The following is a 20,292-nucleotide window of genomic DNA, read 5'->3' as shown; positions in this document are numbered from 1 at the left end:
TATTGCAACAAGGTTAGTGAGTTTTATTTAAAAAAAAATAATAAAAAATAAAAAAAAAAAGATCTGGGCTTTTTTACTAAAATCTTTATTTTTTAATTTTTTTCAGATCTTTCATGAACTTAATTTTTATAATTAATAACTAAGTCTAATCATAACCATGTTCCAGTTTGAAGAGCATGACAGAATTCAGTTAACAAATAAACCTGTTTATTCAGATGCATTTATCAGGAGTGTCACTTGATTTGATTGAAGTAAACTATACATAGTAATATAAAAATAGAATACATTTTTACATTACAATTACATTTTATAAAATCAATTTCCCTAAAATATTATTATAAATAAATTATATTTGAAAGTATGCTTATAAAAATTGTTTTACAGTAACACACGCCAATATATTGAAATAAAATATAGCTGTTATATTACTGTTACCCAATATGTTTTATTTTAATGTAGCCTGATGTGAATTCCCTAATATTGCTGAGTTTCTGTGTAACTGCAGTTTGACAAATGTTTTTATATAGAATAATTTAACTTACTCATTCCTCAATTGTTAAAAAAATATATATATAACAAAAGGCAATATGAATTGATCTTACTCACCTTTCTCTTTAAATGTCATATTAAGATAATTTCATTTTAATATTGTATAAACTTAAAATTTCAGAAATATATATTTGTAATGATAAAATATAATATGGTTTAGATAGATAATGTTTTAAACATAAAAATTGGCAGAATTTCAAAATTGTGAGAATTATTATTGTTTGCTTATTTCTACAGGTTTAAAAACAATTTATGATCAGCTGAAAGAATGAATCATTGCCTAGATTTATAAATGACTAAAATGACTACTAATAATGATGCAATTAATAGTGGTTTGGCAGAATAACAGAATATTTAATCACCAAATATTAATTCACAATCAATACTTTAAATCAAGAAACTAGATTACTTTACATTGTTCTTATTAAACATCTTAACATTAAAGAAACAGTAAAAACAAATTTTTAATTAGTTCAAACATTTATCAAAGAAAAATACTCAGCCATTAATGCTAAACAAAAAATATCCAACCCTTAAATAAACTTTTGCAATATTATCTCACCAACTTATGAGTTTCAATTTATGAGCTGTTAACTGCTACACATTAATTATAATATAAATCAGTTCTTAAAGATGCTTTTGGAGATTATACTTGCAGTTTCAAAAGTTTTATAATTTTATTTTGCATGAAAAATTTTTCATATGGTTAACTAAAGAATATAATTTAATAATTTAAATATATTAAAATCAAAGCACAAATAGAACATTATATATTTTGCCATTGCAATTATTTTTTATTCAACTAGTCTGAAATTATTTTTTGCGAATTTGATACTCCTTTATCTTGCATTTTTATGTTCCAAATGCATTTTCTAAAAAACAATCACTTTTAGTTCCAAAGGATTTTATTTTTAATTAAATCAAAGCGAATATTTCTCTCAGAAACACTTTTTACTTACATTTTATTTACTTCACACTTAAAATTTTAAATAGCAGTTATTTATATAATGAAATCATTTTTCATATATTGAAGATTAAATAAAATTAATGATTATTAAAATTATATTTATTTATGTACTTAATCATATTAAATTTAGATAAAATAAAATCTAATATTTGAAATAAAACTATATTAAAATTAAGCAAACATATATATTGTATTGTAATAATAAACATATAATTGTAACAATAAACATATAATTGAAATGGCGAACATGTAATTGTTTAATACATAAATAAAATTGAATTGTAGAGTAAATTAAAATATATTAATTCATACTGCTATAAATGTAAATAATTCTGTTTTTCATAATTAGCTTTACCATTTTGCAAAATTCTTAACTAATAGTACTAAATACAAAAAGAAATACATTTACCATAACCATGCTTTTTTAAGAGCTCAATTAAACGCAAATCTTCTGCGGTTGTCCAGGCACCAATTTTCAAAGCAGGATCCAAAGTATTAACAAATCTTGAGGGGCAAAAAAAAACATAACATAGAATAACAAATACATAATAACAAATTTACCAACAGCTAAATTTTAGAATATTTTCCTACAATAATTGCATAAGAAAAAAAAATTCCTTCAAGATTTCTTGAAGCAATTAAAATTCTTAATAAGAAATTAGTGAAATCAAAAATTTTAGGAACAAATTAAAACGGCTTCTCTGCATTGTTGTACACAAAAGTTTAGATTAGGGCAATTTCTAAGACATTTTCTCCTTTATGAACAACTTTTTCATTGAATAATATGGTTTTAGGCAAGAAAAACAGCTATGCAACAGCTCTTTAATTGACTGAGCATTTAAGAACCCTTTTTAGATAACACAAACAGTTAGTCAGTGAAGTCAAAACTTTAATACTCACCTAGTCAAAAAATACTATAATTACATGCTTATTTACCTCTCTCTGATGGTGTATGTAGATCGTCCAGGTAGAAATTCTTTCATTTTAGTCCACTGTTTGCCAAATTTTTGCACACAAGCAAGAATCATCTAATTTGAAACAAATTTCATACTTATTATGGCTGTTAAAAAACAATGTTTATGCATAGCAAAAATTTGGAAAAAAAATCTGTAAAGACTATCTTAATCAAAATTAATATCTATCAAAATTTTTTATTCAACTTCCTTATTGAAAATACATTATGATGCTACATTGGCAAGGCACACTTGTACTACACAATTATATTCATTCTATTTGTATGAATCATTGACTATGTTTTCCTTAAATTTACAAAGATGAAAAACTCTCTTTTTTTATTAACTTAATTTTAATAATTTTTCAAATTTAATTTTAACTGAACATTTCAATTTGATTTTCAAATATTTTTGCAAGAGCTGACTGAAGTACTTAGATATTTTTGAAAACTGATTAAATTATCAAGATATAAAAAAAGGAACATGTTTTGTCCAGTATTTCATTTAGTTTATCATTTAACTGTAATTAATATATAGATTTGTGATTGTTATACCATATATGAGTCTGTGAATATAAGGACTAATTATAATTTTATTAAAAGCAGGGTTGGGTTTTTGACGTCAAAAAGTAGTTTTTGACATGACAAGGGTATAATACTGGTTTAAACCGTCAAAAATGTCAAAAACTAAAGTTTGCCAAAAAAATATATAAACTTCAAAACTACCAACAGTTGCCATGCATTATATTGAAATTTAATTATACTATAGGTAATCAGCAGGTTTTAAAATATTTTTTAATTAAAATTAAGGTAAAATAACAGATTAAAAATCTCAGAAATTTATACTCAAATGCATGTGCAGAAAAATTTTGCACAAATTTTTTTTAAATATTTATATTTTGAAAAAAAAAAATTTTTTTTTTGATACTTAAGAAAATTAAAAGTTTATTACTATGCATTTTTGACATATAAGGAACATATAACTAATATTTATAAGGAACTTACAAGTTATGTTGTATAAATACAAACTTGATACAAGTGTATGAAAAATTTTTTTAATGTTATACCGAATATCTTTATTATCCAGTATGTTAATTTGAATTTAAAAGTAGTTATATTTGTGAATAATGATAAATATAATTCATATTGTTAATTATATTTATTTATAATTATTACACTTACCTATCATTTTAAAACAATTTTTACCTCTTAATTTTTTTCCCCCACTTGTATTAAGAATACAAATAATGCATATCTTGAAAGCAAGAAGTAATTATTCAACAGCTGAATATTTAGATATTCAACAAAACTATGTATATAGTATTCAGCAAAATGAAATTCACAAGTATTTGGATAAACTAAATTTTCAGCATAGTAAATGAATAGGCTGAATATACTGTAAACCGACACTAATTACTCTGTGTATTTAACAGAAAGCACTTAAATTTGTATTGTCTTATGTTAAAAAGATTATTAAGAAGATTTAAAAGAATATTAAAAAGATTTTTCTTTAAAAGATGTCTAATGTACAAAACTGCTAATGTTTATCTTTAAAAATGTCTAATTTTTAGTATAATCTATACTATACACTAAATTTGGTTATAAATAAATTTCTTAATTATATCACTGCAGATTTTCAATAACACATGAAAATGAATACATAATATTACAAAAGATGTGAGCTTTCAAAAGTACAAAATTTTGGTTACTATTCAAAATATAAGTGTTTCTTCAAAATTTTAAATTTATTTTTTCTAGAACATATTTAGAAACACTATCCTTTATAAAAAATATATAAATTTTATGTATTAATTAAATTTCACATATGAATATAGGTTTTTGACATTTTCGACATTTTTGACAGTGAGGTTTTTGACGTGACGGTTTAAACCATGGTTTAAACTGTCAAAAACTGTCACATGTCAAAAACCTGCCAACCCTGATTAAAAGTAACTATAATGAAAACATATTGAATATCTTTTTATCAAAATATTTGTGATTTTGTATTAGTTTTAAACCAACTACCAAAAATAAGCCTAACAAAAATTTAATTATTATTTCATAATTTTATCCCATTCATAAAGCAAGACTGATATGCATTTAATACTAAATGTAACAAGTTTCAAGTTCTAAATGTAACTGATAGTCAGTTGCATCATATCTGAAACGAAAAGAAAAACAAAAATCTAATACATAAAAAAAAAATTTTGCTAATCCACTTCAACAGTAATTCATCTTCAAAATGCTCTGGGAGTCCTACAATCTTTGACTACATTATTCTGTGTGTTTTACACTTATATAGCAAAAACAATTTTCTAATTTACCTACTGATCTATTTATTTACAACAGCATATTATTTACTAACATTATTTTTTAAATCTAATGAAATGGGGGCTGCTAAATCCTCTCTTTTCTCAAAAATAATTCAGTATAAAGAGAATTATTATCATGATTTATAACAAATGAAAACTCTTCAGTTATTCAAAGAATGACAACATTTAGTTACTCTACCACAACAAAGTTAGACTTTAATCGTGGTGGTAATAGACTTATGGTGGTAGTAGACCCATCATGGTAGTAGCCCCATCTAGAGGTCCTGAGGTGTGACGATGAGAATCAAGATACTAAGCTACATAATAGGTTATAATGCTCTTAAAAATATTATATCATATTATAATATAATATTATACAATAAATGTTTCATCATGGTATAAATTTTGAAATGTGAAAAATTTTAAATGCTTAATCACTATATTAATCTCTAAATGCTTAGTTACGATACAAAAATATAAATGCTAAACCATAATTTTAAATGTTAACTACTTGCAATAAATGTAAAATGCAATCATACAAATGGCTGTAAAGTAAAGCTGCTCGAAATTCTCAAAACATTTTAAAGAAATTTAACAAGTTGTTTCCTTTTACAGGGTATCTGCTACATTTTAGATTTTCAAATTCATGACTTTTCATGACTAATTCCAAGAATTCTTCATGACTTTACGAAGTTACTATTTTCTCCGACAAAAATACAATAGTAAATTTATAAAAGCATCATAACATTTATTGAACTGATAGGTGTAACCAAAACTTTTATACTCTGCATCTTCCTATTTATAGATTTTTAATTTAAAAAACAGAGAAAATAAAGATCTGAAGCAATAAAATAGCTGAAAAAATACAAAAGTAACTTTTTTCTTTTTTCCGCAGAATTATATTCTGAAGATACTTTTCTTGTTCAAGGGAAAGAAAAGAAATACTTCTGATTTTTCTATTTTCATTTCGGAATAAAATTAATTTGCCATTCACTGGCTTGATTCAGCTAGAATTTTAAATTGATGAAATTAAAAAATAAATAATAAAAATTCTGAAATCACATAAGTTTAAAAGATAATTTGCTCTAGAAATGTTTTTTTTTCTTGTCATTTTTTGAAAGAACACAATTTTTAAAGAACATGATAAAAACATTTTATATTTTAATAAAATATAACTGTGAGTGGGGAATTCGTTACGAATTCGGATATTCGGAACACTAAGAAATTGGGGGAGCGGTAAATTCCAGTTTAATAATTAGATTTTTTGGCGACCTAAATTCATGACTTTCCATGATTTTTTTTTAAAAAATAGTTAAAATCATGACATTTCATGACAAATTTTGCTCAGTACCGAAATTCAAGACTTTCCATGATTTTTCATGACTTTCCAGGTGCGCAGATACCTTGTTTTTAGGAGTAAAAATAAAAAATTATATACAATTGGAAATAAAACTTAATAAAATATAATGTATTTTATTTAAATTCCTTAACCAGAACTGCGCAATGTTAAGATTTTGGTATCATAATGTATCATCACGATATCTCAATACATCGCAATGTTTCGTTACATAAATGTTTTACATTGATGTTGTGTAATTGTGTAATTTTATATAGAAAAAAAAGGCGGCGGTCAGGAGGGAAGGGGACGTGCAGGATAAATAATAGCCGAAATAAGAAGTCGACCGCTTCAATAAATAAGTAATAGTAAACATTCTAAATATTAAGAGATTAAACTCCAAAAATATTTTTTGAAAATATATCATTCTCAATTTAAATATAATTCTAAAAAAAATTTAATAAACAATTTTACGTTGAATTTTTATTATTAAAATATCAAACTTGTTTCAAAATAGTATATAAAATAATAAAAATATAAGTAAAATGAAAATACAAATAATCCTAATATAACTTACCGCATCTTCCTCTGGTGTAAATGGTGTTCTTTTTATTTCCTTAGATATGGTTCTGTCATAACGATTCAGTATCTGGTGTCTAGTTCGTCCTTCCATATGACTGCATACTATCAAAATATTATATAAATTTTATCACAAAATTTAAGGAGCACATATTTATTTAAAATAAGTCATTATCTTTTGCCAAAAATTAGACAATTTTTAAATACATATTTATATTGAGGCTAAAAATTTCCTTGACTTCTGTTTTACTTCAAGAGATATTTGGTTAAGTGTCCACTTATGAAATAGCAATGTTACTAATTTAATTAAAAACTAGATTGTTTTTAATCAAATAATTTGCACTAAACAGGCAAATTGAACAAATGAATAAAAAAATAAATTTAGCAATCAGACAGGAGAATACAGTTCCTACCATGATTCCAAGGTATAAAATTTCCAACTTTAAAAGCATCTACCAATTCCATCAATTTCTTGTCTTCTTCAGGAGTCCAATATCTGAAATAAAAGTTTTAAATCAGAAAGAAAATATGAAACTTTTTAAAGGTTTAAATGTATAAAAATTCAATGGGAACATCACTCTATTCAATAAGGAGAAATAGTGCATAATTTACTCTCTAGGGAAATTGTATTTCTTATAGTTTTAAAAGTCTTAGAATATTTTGCTAAATTAAAAACTATTATCAAGGAATTTAAAAATGGCGTGGTTTATTTCCATGCAATTTTGTTATCAACAATACATAGAAGTATAATTATTTTCAAACAGGAAAAACAAAAAATATTAATATTGAACAGTCTTAGAACATTAACAGTGATATTTTTAACATAATTTTTTTTTTAAATTTTTTATATGTTTTTAACTGTGATGTCAAATTTTTTTACGCTATGTTATCATTCAAACTTCAGCCATTTATGACTGTTGGCACAATCTTTTTCTTAGTTTAAACTTTTTAGTCTTTTGAGTCTGGCTATCAAGTTAAGTTTTGAGTCTGACAATAAAGTAAAAATATCTTCTTAGATGACTTCATTTATTCATTTAAAAAAAATACAGATAAAAAAACAAGATAAAAATTATTAAATTTTAAACAATAGGATGTAAATTTGTAATTCAGACTTAGTTATTTAACCTTATCTTCTATAATATGAAGATGTGATGGGAAAATAAAAACAGATTATTCTATACTCTTCTAAATATGAACACACATTTTTAAAGGAAAGTGAAGAAAAAATTTTAATTTTAAGTAAATAAGAAGACATTTTAATTATATTTATTTGATCCTTGAATTATAAACGTAAAATTTATGAAACATAAATATATCAGTAATTCCACAGTATAAGAAGAATATACTTTTAATATATAAAAAACAAAATTTGTTATTTGTTAGCTAAGTATTAAATTTAGCAAAACATATATTTTTTAAAAGTCATATTTTTTTCTAAAAATTCCAAAAAAGAGAGAAAAAAAATATTATCTGGGAGAAACTCAAAAACATAGGAATTTTTATTTAATTCCCCTTACACATTTCTATCAAAGAGAAAACTACTCACCACTTATCAAATTAGAAAAAGTTAATAATTGTTAAATAAAGTGAGAATATTGTTACATATTTTTTTCTTTCCTTTTCTAAAGCAATCATAAAGTTTACATTTAGTAGTTAATATTTTATATTTTTGGGATGGCTTCATTGACTGCATTTTGTAAAAAAAAATGGTTTCATTTTTAAAGCATAAAGATTTCATTTTTAATTAAAAACTTGGTACATTGACATGCCTCCTTACTTCTTTAAATTTCTACTTGAAAAATCTCTGAAAACTCCCTCCCTTACTATTTTTGAATGGATTAAAGCAACACCAATATAGCTTTAATTATCTTTAAAAGCAAACTAACAATTAAAAGACAAAAAATTTGCAAAAAACTTTGTTTCTATACGGTTAAAATAGCGATGTGCATTATGTTATCACCCAAATAACAAGCTCTCGAAAAGCAAAGCATAGGTACAATATATTTGTTTTCTGTAACACTTTTTTTTTGTTTCAAAACCAATAAACATAAATGGCATTCTTTTGCGAAATTGTTTCTTTTTCACCCTAACCAAGGAATGGACCCTTTTTAACAGTTGAGTTGGTCAATATAAATCATAAACATAACTGCAGTGAAATCTCCTGTTATGGACACTCCTGCAAAACGAACGCCTCTCAATACAGACATATTTGTAATTCCCCAGGAATCTTCTATGAATAAATCATTATGTACATTCTCCGTAAGGCGGACACTCCCGTATCCGGACGCAGACAGTCATTTTGGCCATGAAACGTTATTTTCTATCTCTTCAAACCGGACACTACTTCTCTAAATCTGAATAAATAAAAAAAACTATTTCTGCTTTAAATTGCAGGGAAAAAAATGCAACTTTTCACTATTTTTAAAGAATGTAAATTTTTTGCCTTATCCATAACTAAAAGTATTGTTAAGCTATTTCACTACTGAACAATCAATCTTTCTCCTCAGTCACCTTGCCTTATCTTTGTAAAGAAAGGAGAGAAAATGATACTGCTCTCCTGAAATTATTCGGACAGCGGCATCTTTCGATCTTTTCATCTGGACCGCACAGGTTATGAGACCCCTCAAGTTGAAATGACATCTTAGATGCTCTCAATGCTTCTTCCCCATTAAAAATTTCTGTAATTTTTCTTATCAATTTGAAGACTGTGTTTAACACAGTTGGGATAAAAAAGAGAACAGAACTATTATCTTTGTGGTGTTCATATAAAAGAAACATTTATTCAGACACTTGATAGCTGATGAATTGTGAATAATCAACTCCATAGGTCCTCATGACTTAAGGTATGCATTGCTTTTTTTTTTTCCTCTGAATCCTGGGAGGTTTACTTTCAAGAAGGTATTAACCATGTTCCTCATCAAATGATAGGTAGGTGTAAGGGAATGTAAACCTAATAATCAAAACCGACTGAAAACTGAAAGCTGCTACTCGGTATCATATGTCTAACTTGAGTATCTATGCTAGTAGGAAAATTATATTCATTTATCTGTAGCTACATCTAAAATTATGTATTTACATCAAACTTCTTTATATATTTTTATCTTTCTTAAAGTTTAAATAAATATCCTCGTAGATAGTAATTGTAGATTATTTAATTATTTCTACATCTTTGAAAATGTTCTAAAAAGAATTTAAGGTGTTATGTTAAACTTCATTATTAGGGTACCCTTCCCGTAAACAGACAATTTTTTCAGTCCCAAGGATGTCCGCTTAACAGAGGTTTTACTGTAGTTAAAGACTAATTATGACAAGAATAATTATGTACCATTTATTTTTTACTAATCTAAGGGTGATAAAAAAGGGACTTGAGTAACTTTGTTTGGCAATCCATAATATTCAGTACAATATTCAGACAACTACTATATTTGCATTTCAGTAAATTGTATAAATATATTTGTTGCCCTCTCCTGAGCATTTGTTGATATACATTTAAACGGTTTAGTAGTTAATTATTATTGCAGTTAGCTTACAATTCAATCAAATCAATAAAAATGAATTCAATGTATTAATTGTAAAAATTAGAAAGGTGTTGATAACATTAACTATAAAATTAAATGTTAACATTAAATTAATATAAAAGAGAGTTATAACAAAATCAGTCACTCCCATTTAAAAAAAAAAAAATTAAACAATGTCATTTATTTAAAAATACCTTTTATTTTATAAATTACAGCTAAATTCAGTTATTTATGGTGAGGGAAAGGTATTTTATTAAATGAACATAAATTGAATTTAGTGCAATATTGATATAAAGCAAACTCAGTGGTGCGTTAGCCCATGAAGGAACAAGGCCAACTGTGCACATTCCAGTTTTCTTGACCTTGGGCTCTGAGGTGCAGATGTTCCGGTTGGGTGGTCAGCCGAATGCAGAACCCCCTGTGTTTAGTCCCCAAGGATGCTTGGTACTCATTTTATCGACCCACTGAAGTGATGAAAGGTTGAGTCAACCTAGCCCGGTCCAAGGATAAAACCCTGAACCAGTAGAACGGAAGCGCAAAGTGCTACAATTCAGCCACCGGGCGTTAAAATATTGATATATTCACTTAATAATTAAAATACTTACCTTTTAGTTAATTCTTCATTGAGATGGGTTTGATACCTTTCCAAACACTGAATAGCAGTCCTGTTGGTCTGAAAAATATCACAGACCAAAATCATATTTAACATTCCTATGGTTAAATAAAAAAGTTACAAATAATATTTAGAAATAAAATCGGAAACTTACCCCCAACTCCACTGCAATTGCATCCCAATTTCTTGCCTTATATCTATCTACTAAACGTTTTAACTTTTTATCCTCAACAGCAGAAAAAGCATCTTTGTTAACTGAATAACTAAGGTAATTGTTCCACATGATTTCACATTCTTCTTCAGTTTTGTTTCCTTGCAGCTAAATAAATAACTTAATTTCAGAATATTCAATTTTCTACAAAAAAATACAGTAAAGAGAGTTATTTTATTTCAGATGCCAAAGATCATATTAGGGGCCGTTCAAAAAGTATGTACACAAAAATGGAGAAATTTTAACCCCTCCCCCCCTTTGTACATAACCGTACACAAGGTCTTACTCCCCCCCCCTTAGAGTACGTACATTTTATTAGTCTACCCCCATTTTTCATAAAAATTAAAATAATTATCATAAAAATTAAAATAAGTATTTATTTATAATAATTTATTAATTTAATTAAATTATTTAAACAATAACACCCAACTTTATGTACGTACTCTGTATAATACCTCCCCCCCCCTCCCCATCATACAAAACCGTACAAAATAGCAAATCCCCTCCCCCCTTCGGGATGTACGTACTTTTTGAACGGCCCCTTAATACCGTTGCACATCTTTTTATCCAGTTGTTTAGATCTTGTCAAAATAAAATGCAACTCTTAAAAGAAATTCTTAAGAATTATTTTTAGAAAATCTTAGTAAAACAGCTTACTTTTCTATAGCACTTTCCTACCAGTTAAAGTAGATTTTTGTGTACATTTTGAACATGAGTAAATAAAAAGAAAAGTCAAATATTTTTAATTGTATACAAACTAAAAATACAGGATTTGTTGAAAGAATACAAGTTTTTTTTATTGATTGCATAAACAAAATTTAAAATTATATACAATAAACAAAATAGCAAATTAATAACAATTAAAAATAATTACATTTGTTGCAGATATAGTCATCCAATCGAGTTTGCCCTTGGTATCCTCTAAGATTTCTGCTAAAGGCCTTTGACTAAAAAAAAAGTCAAATATTTGAAACAAGGATTTTAAAATATATAAATATTTTATGTTTAGAATATAGTTGATCAAACATAAACACAATTTTAAAAATAAAATAAGAGATAATTACCTTTCTTCTCTGATTTTCCTTTCCAATTTAATGATTTGCTTTTTAAGTATTTCCACTTCAAACTCTAACAAATTCTTATCTTTAATCTTATTTTTTATATAATCTCTCCTAAAATATAAAATCAAGCATTTAATTCATAACAGTTTTTATACTGACTGAAAATAAGATAAAAATTTTAAAGTAATTGTAATTTTCTTTTTGTCCATAAGACAAGCTTCATAAAGGGCTTCATAAAGGGCAAAAGGAAAAATCGAGGATGTTGTTCAAAAAAATCAGGACAATTTTTGGTGCAGTAAACATATATCACACTACTTTTAAAAAAGGCTCACAGCAAGATAAAAGGTGTAGTTCAATCTAATTCAATTTAATTCAAATAAATTTTACCACAAAAAATAATGAAGGTTACTGTTTTTAAATTGAGAATTACTTTGCTTAGAAAAAAAAGTTATAACTGTTTCCAGTATAACTCATTCGATACTGAGTAACTGATAATAGTTAAAGGGAGATGTGGCAGTTTTGCAGAAAAAAGTGTAGGTAGAGGGGCAAATATATTAATTAATTCCAATTTTAATTTTCACAAATAAGGAGTATTTTAATGAATATTTTTTCTAATCTCATTTCATGAAATTTTAATATGCGCCTATAATCTCATTTCATGTAAGTTTAATACGCAATTTTAAAAAGCCATATGATTTAACAAAATAAAAATACCTACTTTTCATAAAAATATTAATAAACTTCAATTCTTGACAGAGATTTGGACTATTCTTAATAAAAAAAATAAGGAAATAAAACTAGATTCCGAAAAGTGATACAAAATTTCAAATTATAATTTTTTGAATATGTGCGTGAACATTAAATTTAAATGTTATAATTATGTTTTGAGTTATAAATAAGATAAGTACAAAACGAACTCTTTCTTCACTCGTTATCCATAAAATTAGTATGGTCAACTCTAATTTTTATAACAAAAATAAATTTAACCTGTCTCATTTGAAATACAAATATATGTTTTAAATTGAATGAATATTAATTGCGATACGTGATTTTTTAATCAAGATAATATGAATCACGATGTTTGAATTTTAAATTGTGTAGAATCACAATCATTGATGTTTAAATCGCTTGGAAACAAATCATGATGTGATACTTTTAGATCACATGAATCTTACTGAGCAAATTTTAAATTCCAAAATTAAAAATTCTAATGTTTGATTTTAAAATGGTATGTATCTGAACTTCAACGTGCAATTTGTGCATGATTTGCAGTTGATATGAGGACTGGAAGATTACATGCATAACTCACAAATCGAGATTGAACTGCAGATGTATTTTGTAAACTAGGTCAAAATGAATAACCAAAATTAAGAATCGAAAAACATATCAGTCGAAAATAATGCAACTATTAATAAGAAATCCTGCTAATGCAAACGTGACATGATCATGTAGAAAACTAAATGGGAACAATAAAAATATATAAGTCATAACATTTAATAGCAATTTAGAAAAGAAGAGTTTAAAATTATGAGTTAAAAAGCAATTATGAGTTAAATTATGAAGAATTCATTGCAATAAACATCCTAGCAATGACAGTAACTGATAGAGAAAAGGCCATTGCCAATAATCAAAATAAGGGAATAAATGAAGCATTTTCCTTTTAGAGTATAAAACAGGCTGATAGATGCAAGATTTATTACTATGCATTTCTTTTGATTTCTGGATAATAATACTTATGGACAGAAAAAAACAATAGTAATAATTAAAATAATAAGCTAGTTGGCACAAAACGTAATAAGAAGAAAATTAGAAAATACATTTTGCTAATGTCATTAAATTAAAAAAAAATATTAAACTATGGTTAAAATACACAATACTTACTTGGTTTTATATGGTTTAAGTACAATATTCAGAGCATTTGCAGCAACTCCTTCAATAAGATGATCTTTATCTACTTTAGTCCCTATAAAAATTATTCTTTGCTTTAAAAAAATAAACTTAATAATTTAAACCTAAAATAATAAGTAATTTCATAAACCTCATGAAATCAAAATTTAAAACAGTTTAAATTATACATAAACCTACATTATAAAGATATTAAATCAAAATTATAAAGTTTTGAAATTTCTTCAAAAACAGTTATTGGTTTTATCTTGTCTGTTTTTAGAAACCTGCTAATTTCAAAAACTAATAATAGATAATATTTAATACTATCAGGGTTGCAAAAAACCCACCTGCCCGATAAAACCCGCCCGGGTTTTACTGTGTAAAACCCACTCTGAAAAACCCAGTAAAACCCACCCTAAAGTGGGTTTTTCTAAAGATTGATTTCTTTTTTTATCCTCTGTTATATTAAAGAGCTATTCTATTGAAATATATATGTAGTTTAGCCTAAAAAAAATTAACTTCTAGTGAAGAAACTAATTGTGTTGGAGACTGGAGAGTCGCCTTGCTGGCTAGATTTGACTGAATGGCCATTGATTAGTCAGTGCCATTGATTCGCTTTCTATGCAAAAAAAAATTTCCTCAAATATTTTTTATGATTAAAATATAAATAGAAAGAAATTCTGTGTTAAAATAAGTTTCAAATGTGTGATGTATGTGAGCACATATAACAGGGATGGCGAACCAATGGCACGCGTGCCATTTATGGCACCAGGCACAATATTTTGGGCACGCCACCGATCACATTTGTTATTACACTATGAATTGTTATTACACAAATGATATTACACTATGAAGCATATGTAACAATTAAATTAAAATTCACAAAAAGTGCACAAAATAATAAACAATTAATAAAAAATTAAAAATTATTAATAAAAAATTAACAATTAATACTAAAAAAGCAATTAATAACCATAAAAAACAAGCTAACAATAAATAACTAGCAAAAAAAAAAATTAACAGTCCTGCTTAAACTAGCATCTTACAACCTAATCTAAGTTATTTGTCTTCTAATCTGCAACAACAGCAGTCACACTGATGTTACTTTAAGTTAAATAACGCGTATAACTGAGACATTGCAAAATGTTTTTTTTTTTCAATGAAAATAGAGAGATTTGAGTTTATAGTATTTAATATTATTATTTTCCCAATAATCACAAAGTCAAAATTATTTGACGGCACGTGTATGACCTCATTAAACAATTTTTTAGAAAAAAATGGCACGTTGGTGTATAAAGGTTCGCCACCCCTGACATATAAGATTTTGCATTGTGATGTCAGAAGAATCTTTTTTCAGACTTTCACATCACTTTATTTGTATTAATTATCTATATGAAGTCAATTAATAAAATTAAACTTAATTATTAATATTAAAATAAGCTTTTTTAAAATAATGTACTTATACCTGTCCCCTCTTTTAAAAAAAACCCATAAAAACATGAAAAACCCAGAAAGGCCTTATAGAACCCAGAAAAGCCCAATAAAAGCCAGAAAAGCCCACCCGAGTTGGGTTTTTTCACAAAAACCCGGGTTTTTTGCAACCCTGATACTAATTAACACAAAACTTACAAATAATTTAGAAGAAATATTTCAACAATCTCTAATATCAATAGCTAGTATTTATGTAAAAATTGTAAAAGAATGTCCTGAAATAATGTAACGAACACTGAATTTTCAATTAATAAATATTCTTCTAACTCAATTTTTGATAATAAAAAACTTCATACATTTTGTTGATGAAATGCAAATGTAATAATACCAATTTCATTTCAAATACCTTATATACATAAAATGATTTTTAAAAAAATGCAAAATAACTTACATGGCCTAGGAGGGCAAAGATATGCAGTAACATCTTTCCTCGTTAATTTTGCATTAGTATCTTCATTATCAGGGGCAATCTAGTAAAAATAGTAAATAAAACAAAAATAAATTTAAAATATACAGGAATACTGGTATAAAAAGACTTAAATCTTAGAAATAGGTTTTGTGGTTAAAAATTTAATTACTTTCATAAAAAAATATAAAATATTATTTAATCAGTAAAATATAATTCTTCAGAAATCTCAAATAAATTAAAGTTTAAAACCTTACCACGTTGGTCACTGATTAAAATATTTGTTTCTCTGTATTCCTCAAAATATTTGTTCAGTTCAATTTTTCAAATTTTGTGATAGGTTATACAACTGGGCGAATTTATTTTTAAATGTACCTTTGGCACTGATTTAGAATATTCAGTCCTCCACAAAAGTGGTCTAAGTTATATTCCAATAATAGAAATCAATCACTCATGATTAGGGCTGCAAGTTCGTCGCGGGGAAAAAGACCCCAAATTCGCGGAAAATTTTAAAAATTTCACAAATTCTAAACATAAAAAAATTTATTATATAAATGATGCAAAAGACAGAAATTGCGCAAAAAATAAAAAAAGCTTAAAAATACACAACAAAAGTATTCCTTTGAATTTCAAGCAATATTAATATTTTTATTTAAATGAACAGAATTTTGGTAGAAAGTATTGTACATTGTCAGATTATTCTCACTTATCCTTCGTCTTTCATCACTAAATACATTTTTATACTTAGAAAACGATCTTTTCGCATCAACGCCACTTTTGCCAATTTTGGAGTGTTCGGTCTTTAATTTCCAAAACTCAATCAATTTTTCTTCACCAACGCGCAATTCCTTGACCTTTGCTTTGTAAGAAGAAATTGCTGTGAAAACTCAAACATTCTACATTCAACTTACTAGTTACAAGTCCCTACTAACTACTAGTCCCCCCCCTTCATCTAAGAAACTGGTCCATATTTAAGAAATCACAAGAAGCCGCCTAGGAAAACAATAGCATGTATAACAATTTTTCTGTCAAAGATTTGATTTATAACATTTTCCTTCTTTTGTGATTCCAATTTTTTTTGTACTCTTACTGACTTCAGGAAGGTAATTACCCTCCCTAAGTGTAGAAAGACCACCTTAGTTGACAAGATTGTGATTATCTCTTATCTCTGAACTATTTTCATGTCATTTTGCTATTGATTCACTCCCCTAAATATCTAATCATTTTACATGTTCAATTTAAGGTTCAGGAAAATAAAAAACTCTGTTTAATAAAAATAATAAATTAAAAAAAATCAAATTTTAAGCAATTTTCGCGCAAGTCAAGACATATTGAGAAATTTGCGGATTTTAGGAAAAAAGATGACAATTTCGTGGAAATTCGCGTTGCGACAAACCTGCAGCCCTACTCATGATACATAATTTTTAAAAAAATAGCACATAAAGAAAAATTCCTACATACATGCAAGGAAGAAAATGAGAGTAATGACTGATGAATTTGAGAATAACTATCAAAATGAAATTAAACAATTGTACACTTTAAAGATCTTAACTTTATTTTCAATAAAAACATACTAAAACAAACATAATGATTCATAATACATTTAACTGCATTATAGTTGCAATAATATTAACATTTCCAAGATTATAAACTAGTAAACTAAATTTGTAATCAATACTTTTGAAAAAGATTTTTTTGTAAAAAAGATGAGCATTCTGAAAAACTTTAACATACCATGCCACGCACGTCTCTGAAATATGGAGCAGCAAACAAGGATATGGGCTTCGTTCGACGCATTTTACCATCACTAGTAGAAGGCTTCTCACAGTCTTTAACAGATTCAATGAGTTCATCCTAAACATCACAACGGGGAAATTATTTACATAATTTTATCTCTGCTAACAGAAACTTAACCTTAAAAAAGGGTCATCTTAGGATTTGCAATAAAAAAATTCATCTAAAAAAAAATTCTCATTTTTCTTAAAAAATTTCTTTAAAAAAAATCAAAGTCATTTTTAAGAATTAAAATCACTTTTGACATGTGAAATTATTGGTGAGGTTCTTTAATATATTTTTAAAAAAAATCAAAGTTTTCTAAACATAAACACTTACAGGGATCTGTCCAGGCCGAATTTAGTACCGTTTAGCGGTACCTTCACAAATTCAATTTTAGGAAAAACGGTAGTTTCACAAATTCAACTTTAGGAAAAACGGTAGTTTCACAAAATACTTTTCTTAAAATTTTATTTTTGTATCCCTTAAGACACGATAAATTCATATTTTTACCATATTTTTGTGTTGATTTTTTAATATAATTTTTAATTTTTCACAAATTATGTCTAAATTTTCACAAAATAGGTACCTCTCAGAAAAACCTAGACAGACCCCTGACTTAGAGCTCATTGAGAAATTTTGGACATTAATAAAAATTACAGTAATTTTCAGTTAGTCAGATGCAAATAAATTCAGAATTCCTTTTTATTTTACTTTTTGAATATAAAAGAAAATGGTTTCCGAAATAGTAATAAATGAATAAGAAATAATTTAATTTATTTATGCCCAGCTAACCGATAAATACCAAAAATTTTAACAAAGCTTTAGAAAATGTGTCCACATTTTGATTTAAAAGAATTTTCAGTAGTATAACTTTTTTAGCAGTAAAATATTTGTTGGAAGTTTATTTGTCATAATTTTATTTAAGAATAATTATTCGTAATAAAATTTTGTTTCAAAAATGTAAAATGTCAGCAAATAAATCCGTGGTTTATTATTTATTTTTTCGAAAGAAAAATACATTTAAGATTATAAAGTTTGAAATCCTATTATTTCGTATTGCTTAATTCATTGATTTTTAGCAATACATGAATTCAAATTTTAATCAGTATGTCACACAAAATAATATCTTGTGAGGCGCCAAATTTGATCGAATACAGTTGCAAATGCATCTGACCAGAAACTTCTCGCCATTTAATGTACTTATATCTGCCAACAGGCAAAGGAAAAAATCCAATAGATTTCCCAATCCGAAATATGTAAATGTCATACTAACTGTTACATTCTAAAATATTTTAAAACTTGAATTTTTAGAATTTTTATATTTAATAAAATATAAAACTACATTCCACTAATAACTACAAATTTAAATTGACTGAAATATTTTCAATTTACAGTTGATATTGAATGAACTTGGATATAGAATATATTTGTGGGGAGTGTTAAATTCGGCAATGTCAACCGTCATCTATGAAAAGGTACCCCGATATAGAGTCGAGTTAACATGTCTTATATACTAGTGAATTGTAGTTGTAATTTTGTAGTGGTAGATACGCTACAGTACTCCCCCACTAGAATTATATCTGCAGACGTGCCAACCTGGGAAAATGAAAAAAAGAGGAGGCTTTTGCAAGGAAGAGAAAAATGATCACGCAAGAGTTAAACATGCAAAATAAGACACAAAAATTTTAAAAACAACACTTTTGTCTTAAGGGAGACTTTATTTAGTACATAATTAATAATTCAAATAGTCATTCATATTGTTAAAATTATATATCAAAATTAAACAACTGTCAATATTAATATCTATAATGTTAAATAGTAACAACAACAAGAAAATTCACTTAGTTAACCATAAATTGATTCAAGCTAGTGATCATTTATTTATAAATAAATAAATAAATGGGCTAAACGATCTGTTATTTTTAAAAAATATAATAAATAAAAGTTTAGGAAACTAAATCAATACCTTTCTTTAAATGAAAAATTAGAAACTTCATTTTTAATTAAAAATATTTTAGATTAAAGATCAAAATTTTTAAGGAATTATAAAAGAAAAACTAATAAATAAAATTTTAATTATTATTATTATTATTATTATGATTGACAGTGGCTGTTTTAGCTCTTTTTAAAAATTCATCATCAAACTTCTGCTTATAACAGGGTTCAGAAATTCTAGATTTAACAGTGATTAAGTTTTCCAAGTTTTTTACTGACATTGAAGATCTAAACTGTGTGTGAGCTTTGGTTACTAAACTGAAAATGCGCTCACACTCAGCATTGCTATGGGGAATTGCCAAAATTGATAGCATAAATTTAGACAACATAGCATATTTATTTTCAAATACAACAGATAATTTTGCCCATTTAGAATCCATCCGCTCTTCAGACTGAACACAATCAATAAATTCTAGTTGCAAAGAGCTAAATTGGGACTGCAAACTGTCCAACACTGAATCTTTATCACCCCCTAAGATTTGCAACAACTGAGGAAATCTATTAATAAAAAATCTAATGCTGGAAAAAGATGTAGTTTCCACATTGTCTAGATTTGCAACTTCTGCATTAATAACGACCTCATCATTATAAGGAAATTTTTGTCGCATGTAGTCACAAACCTTTACAAAATATTTCCTA

General features: G+C 26.2%; 1 protein-coding gene across 1 annotated transcript in view; it reads right to left on the bottom strand.

Annotated features, from left to right (window-relative positions):
• Pbp95 (proximal sequence element A Pbp95) overlaps positions 1-20,292 on the bottom strand; it is a 45,516-nt gene that overhangs the window by 19,557 nt on the left and 5,667 nt on the right. Inside the window, exons 4-14 of the mRNA XM_087151754.1 lie at positions 17,617-17,736; positions 15,868-15,946; positions 13,980-14,061; positions 12,102-12,209; positions 11,912-11,984; positions 10,981-11,145; positions 10,819-10,886; positions 7,109-7,191; positions 6,694-6,800; positions 2,453-2,544; positions 1,926-2,020 (exon numbers count right to left, since the gene is read on the bottom strand). Of these exons, the coding sequence (XP_087007880.1) occupies positions 1,926-2,020; positions 2,453-2,544; positions 6,694-6,800; positions 7,109-7,191; positions 10,819-10,886; positions 10,981-11,145; positions 11,912-11,984; positions 12,102-12,209; positions 13,980-14,061; positions 15,868-15,946; positions 17,617-17,736 (1,072 nt within the window). The remainder of the gene's footprint in view (positions 1-1,925; positions 2,021-2,452; positions 2,545-6,693; positions 6,801-7,108; positions 7,192-10,818; positions 10,887-10,980; positions 11,146-11,911; positions 11,985-12,101; positions 12,210-13,979; positions 14,062-15,867; positions 15,947-17,616; positions 17,737-20,292) is intronic.

The sequence above is a fragment of the Parasteatoda tepidariorum genome, chromosome 9 (genome assembly GCF_982258835.1).
Source record: "Parasteatoda tepidariorum strain Cologne lab strain chromosome 9, Ptep-v5.0, whole genome shotgun sequence".
Lineage (NCBI taxonomy): Eukaryota > Metazoa > Arthropoda > Arachnida > Araneae > Theridiidae > Parasteatoda > Parasteatoda tepidariorum.
This window is presented reverse-complemented; position numbering and strand designations above follow the sequence as displayed.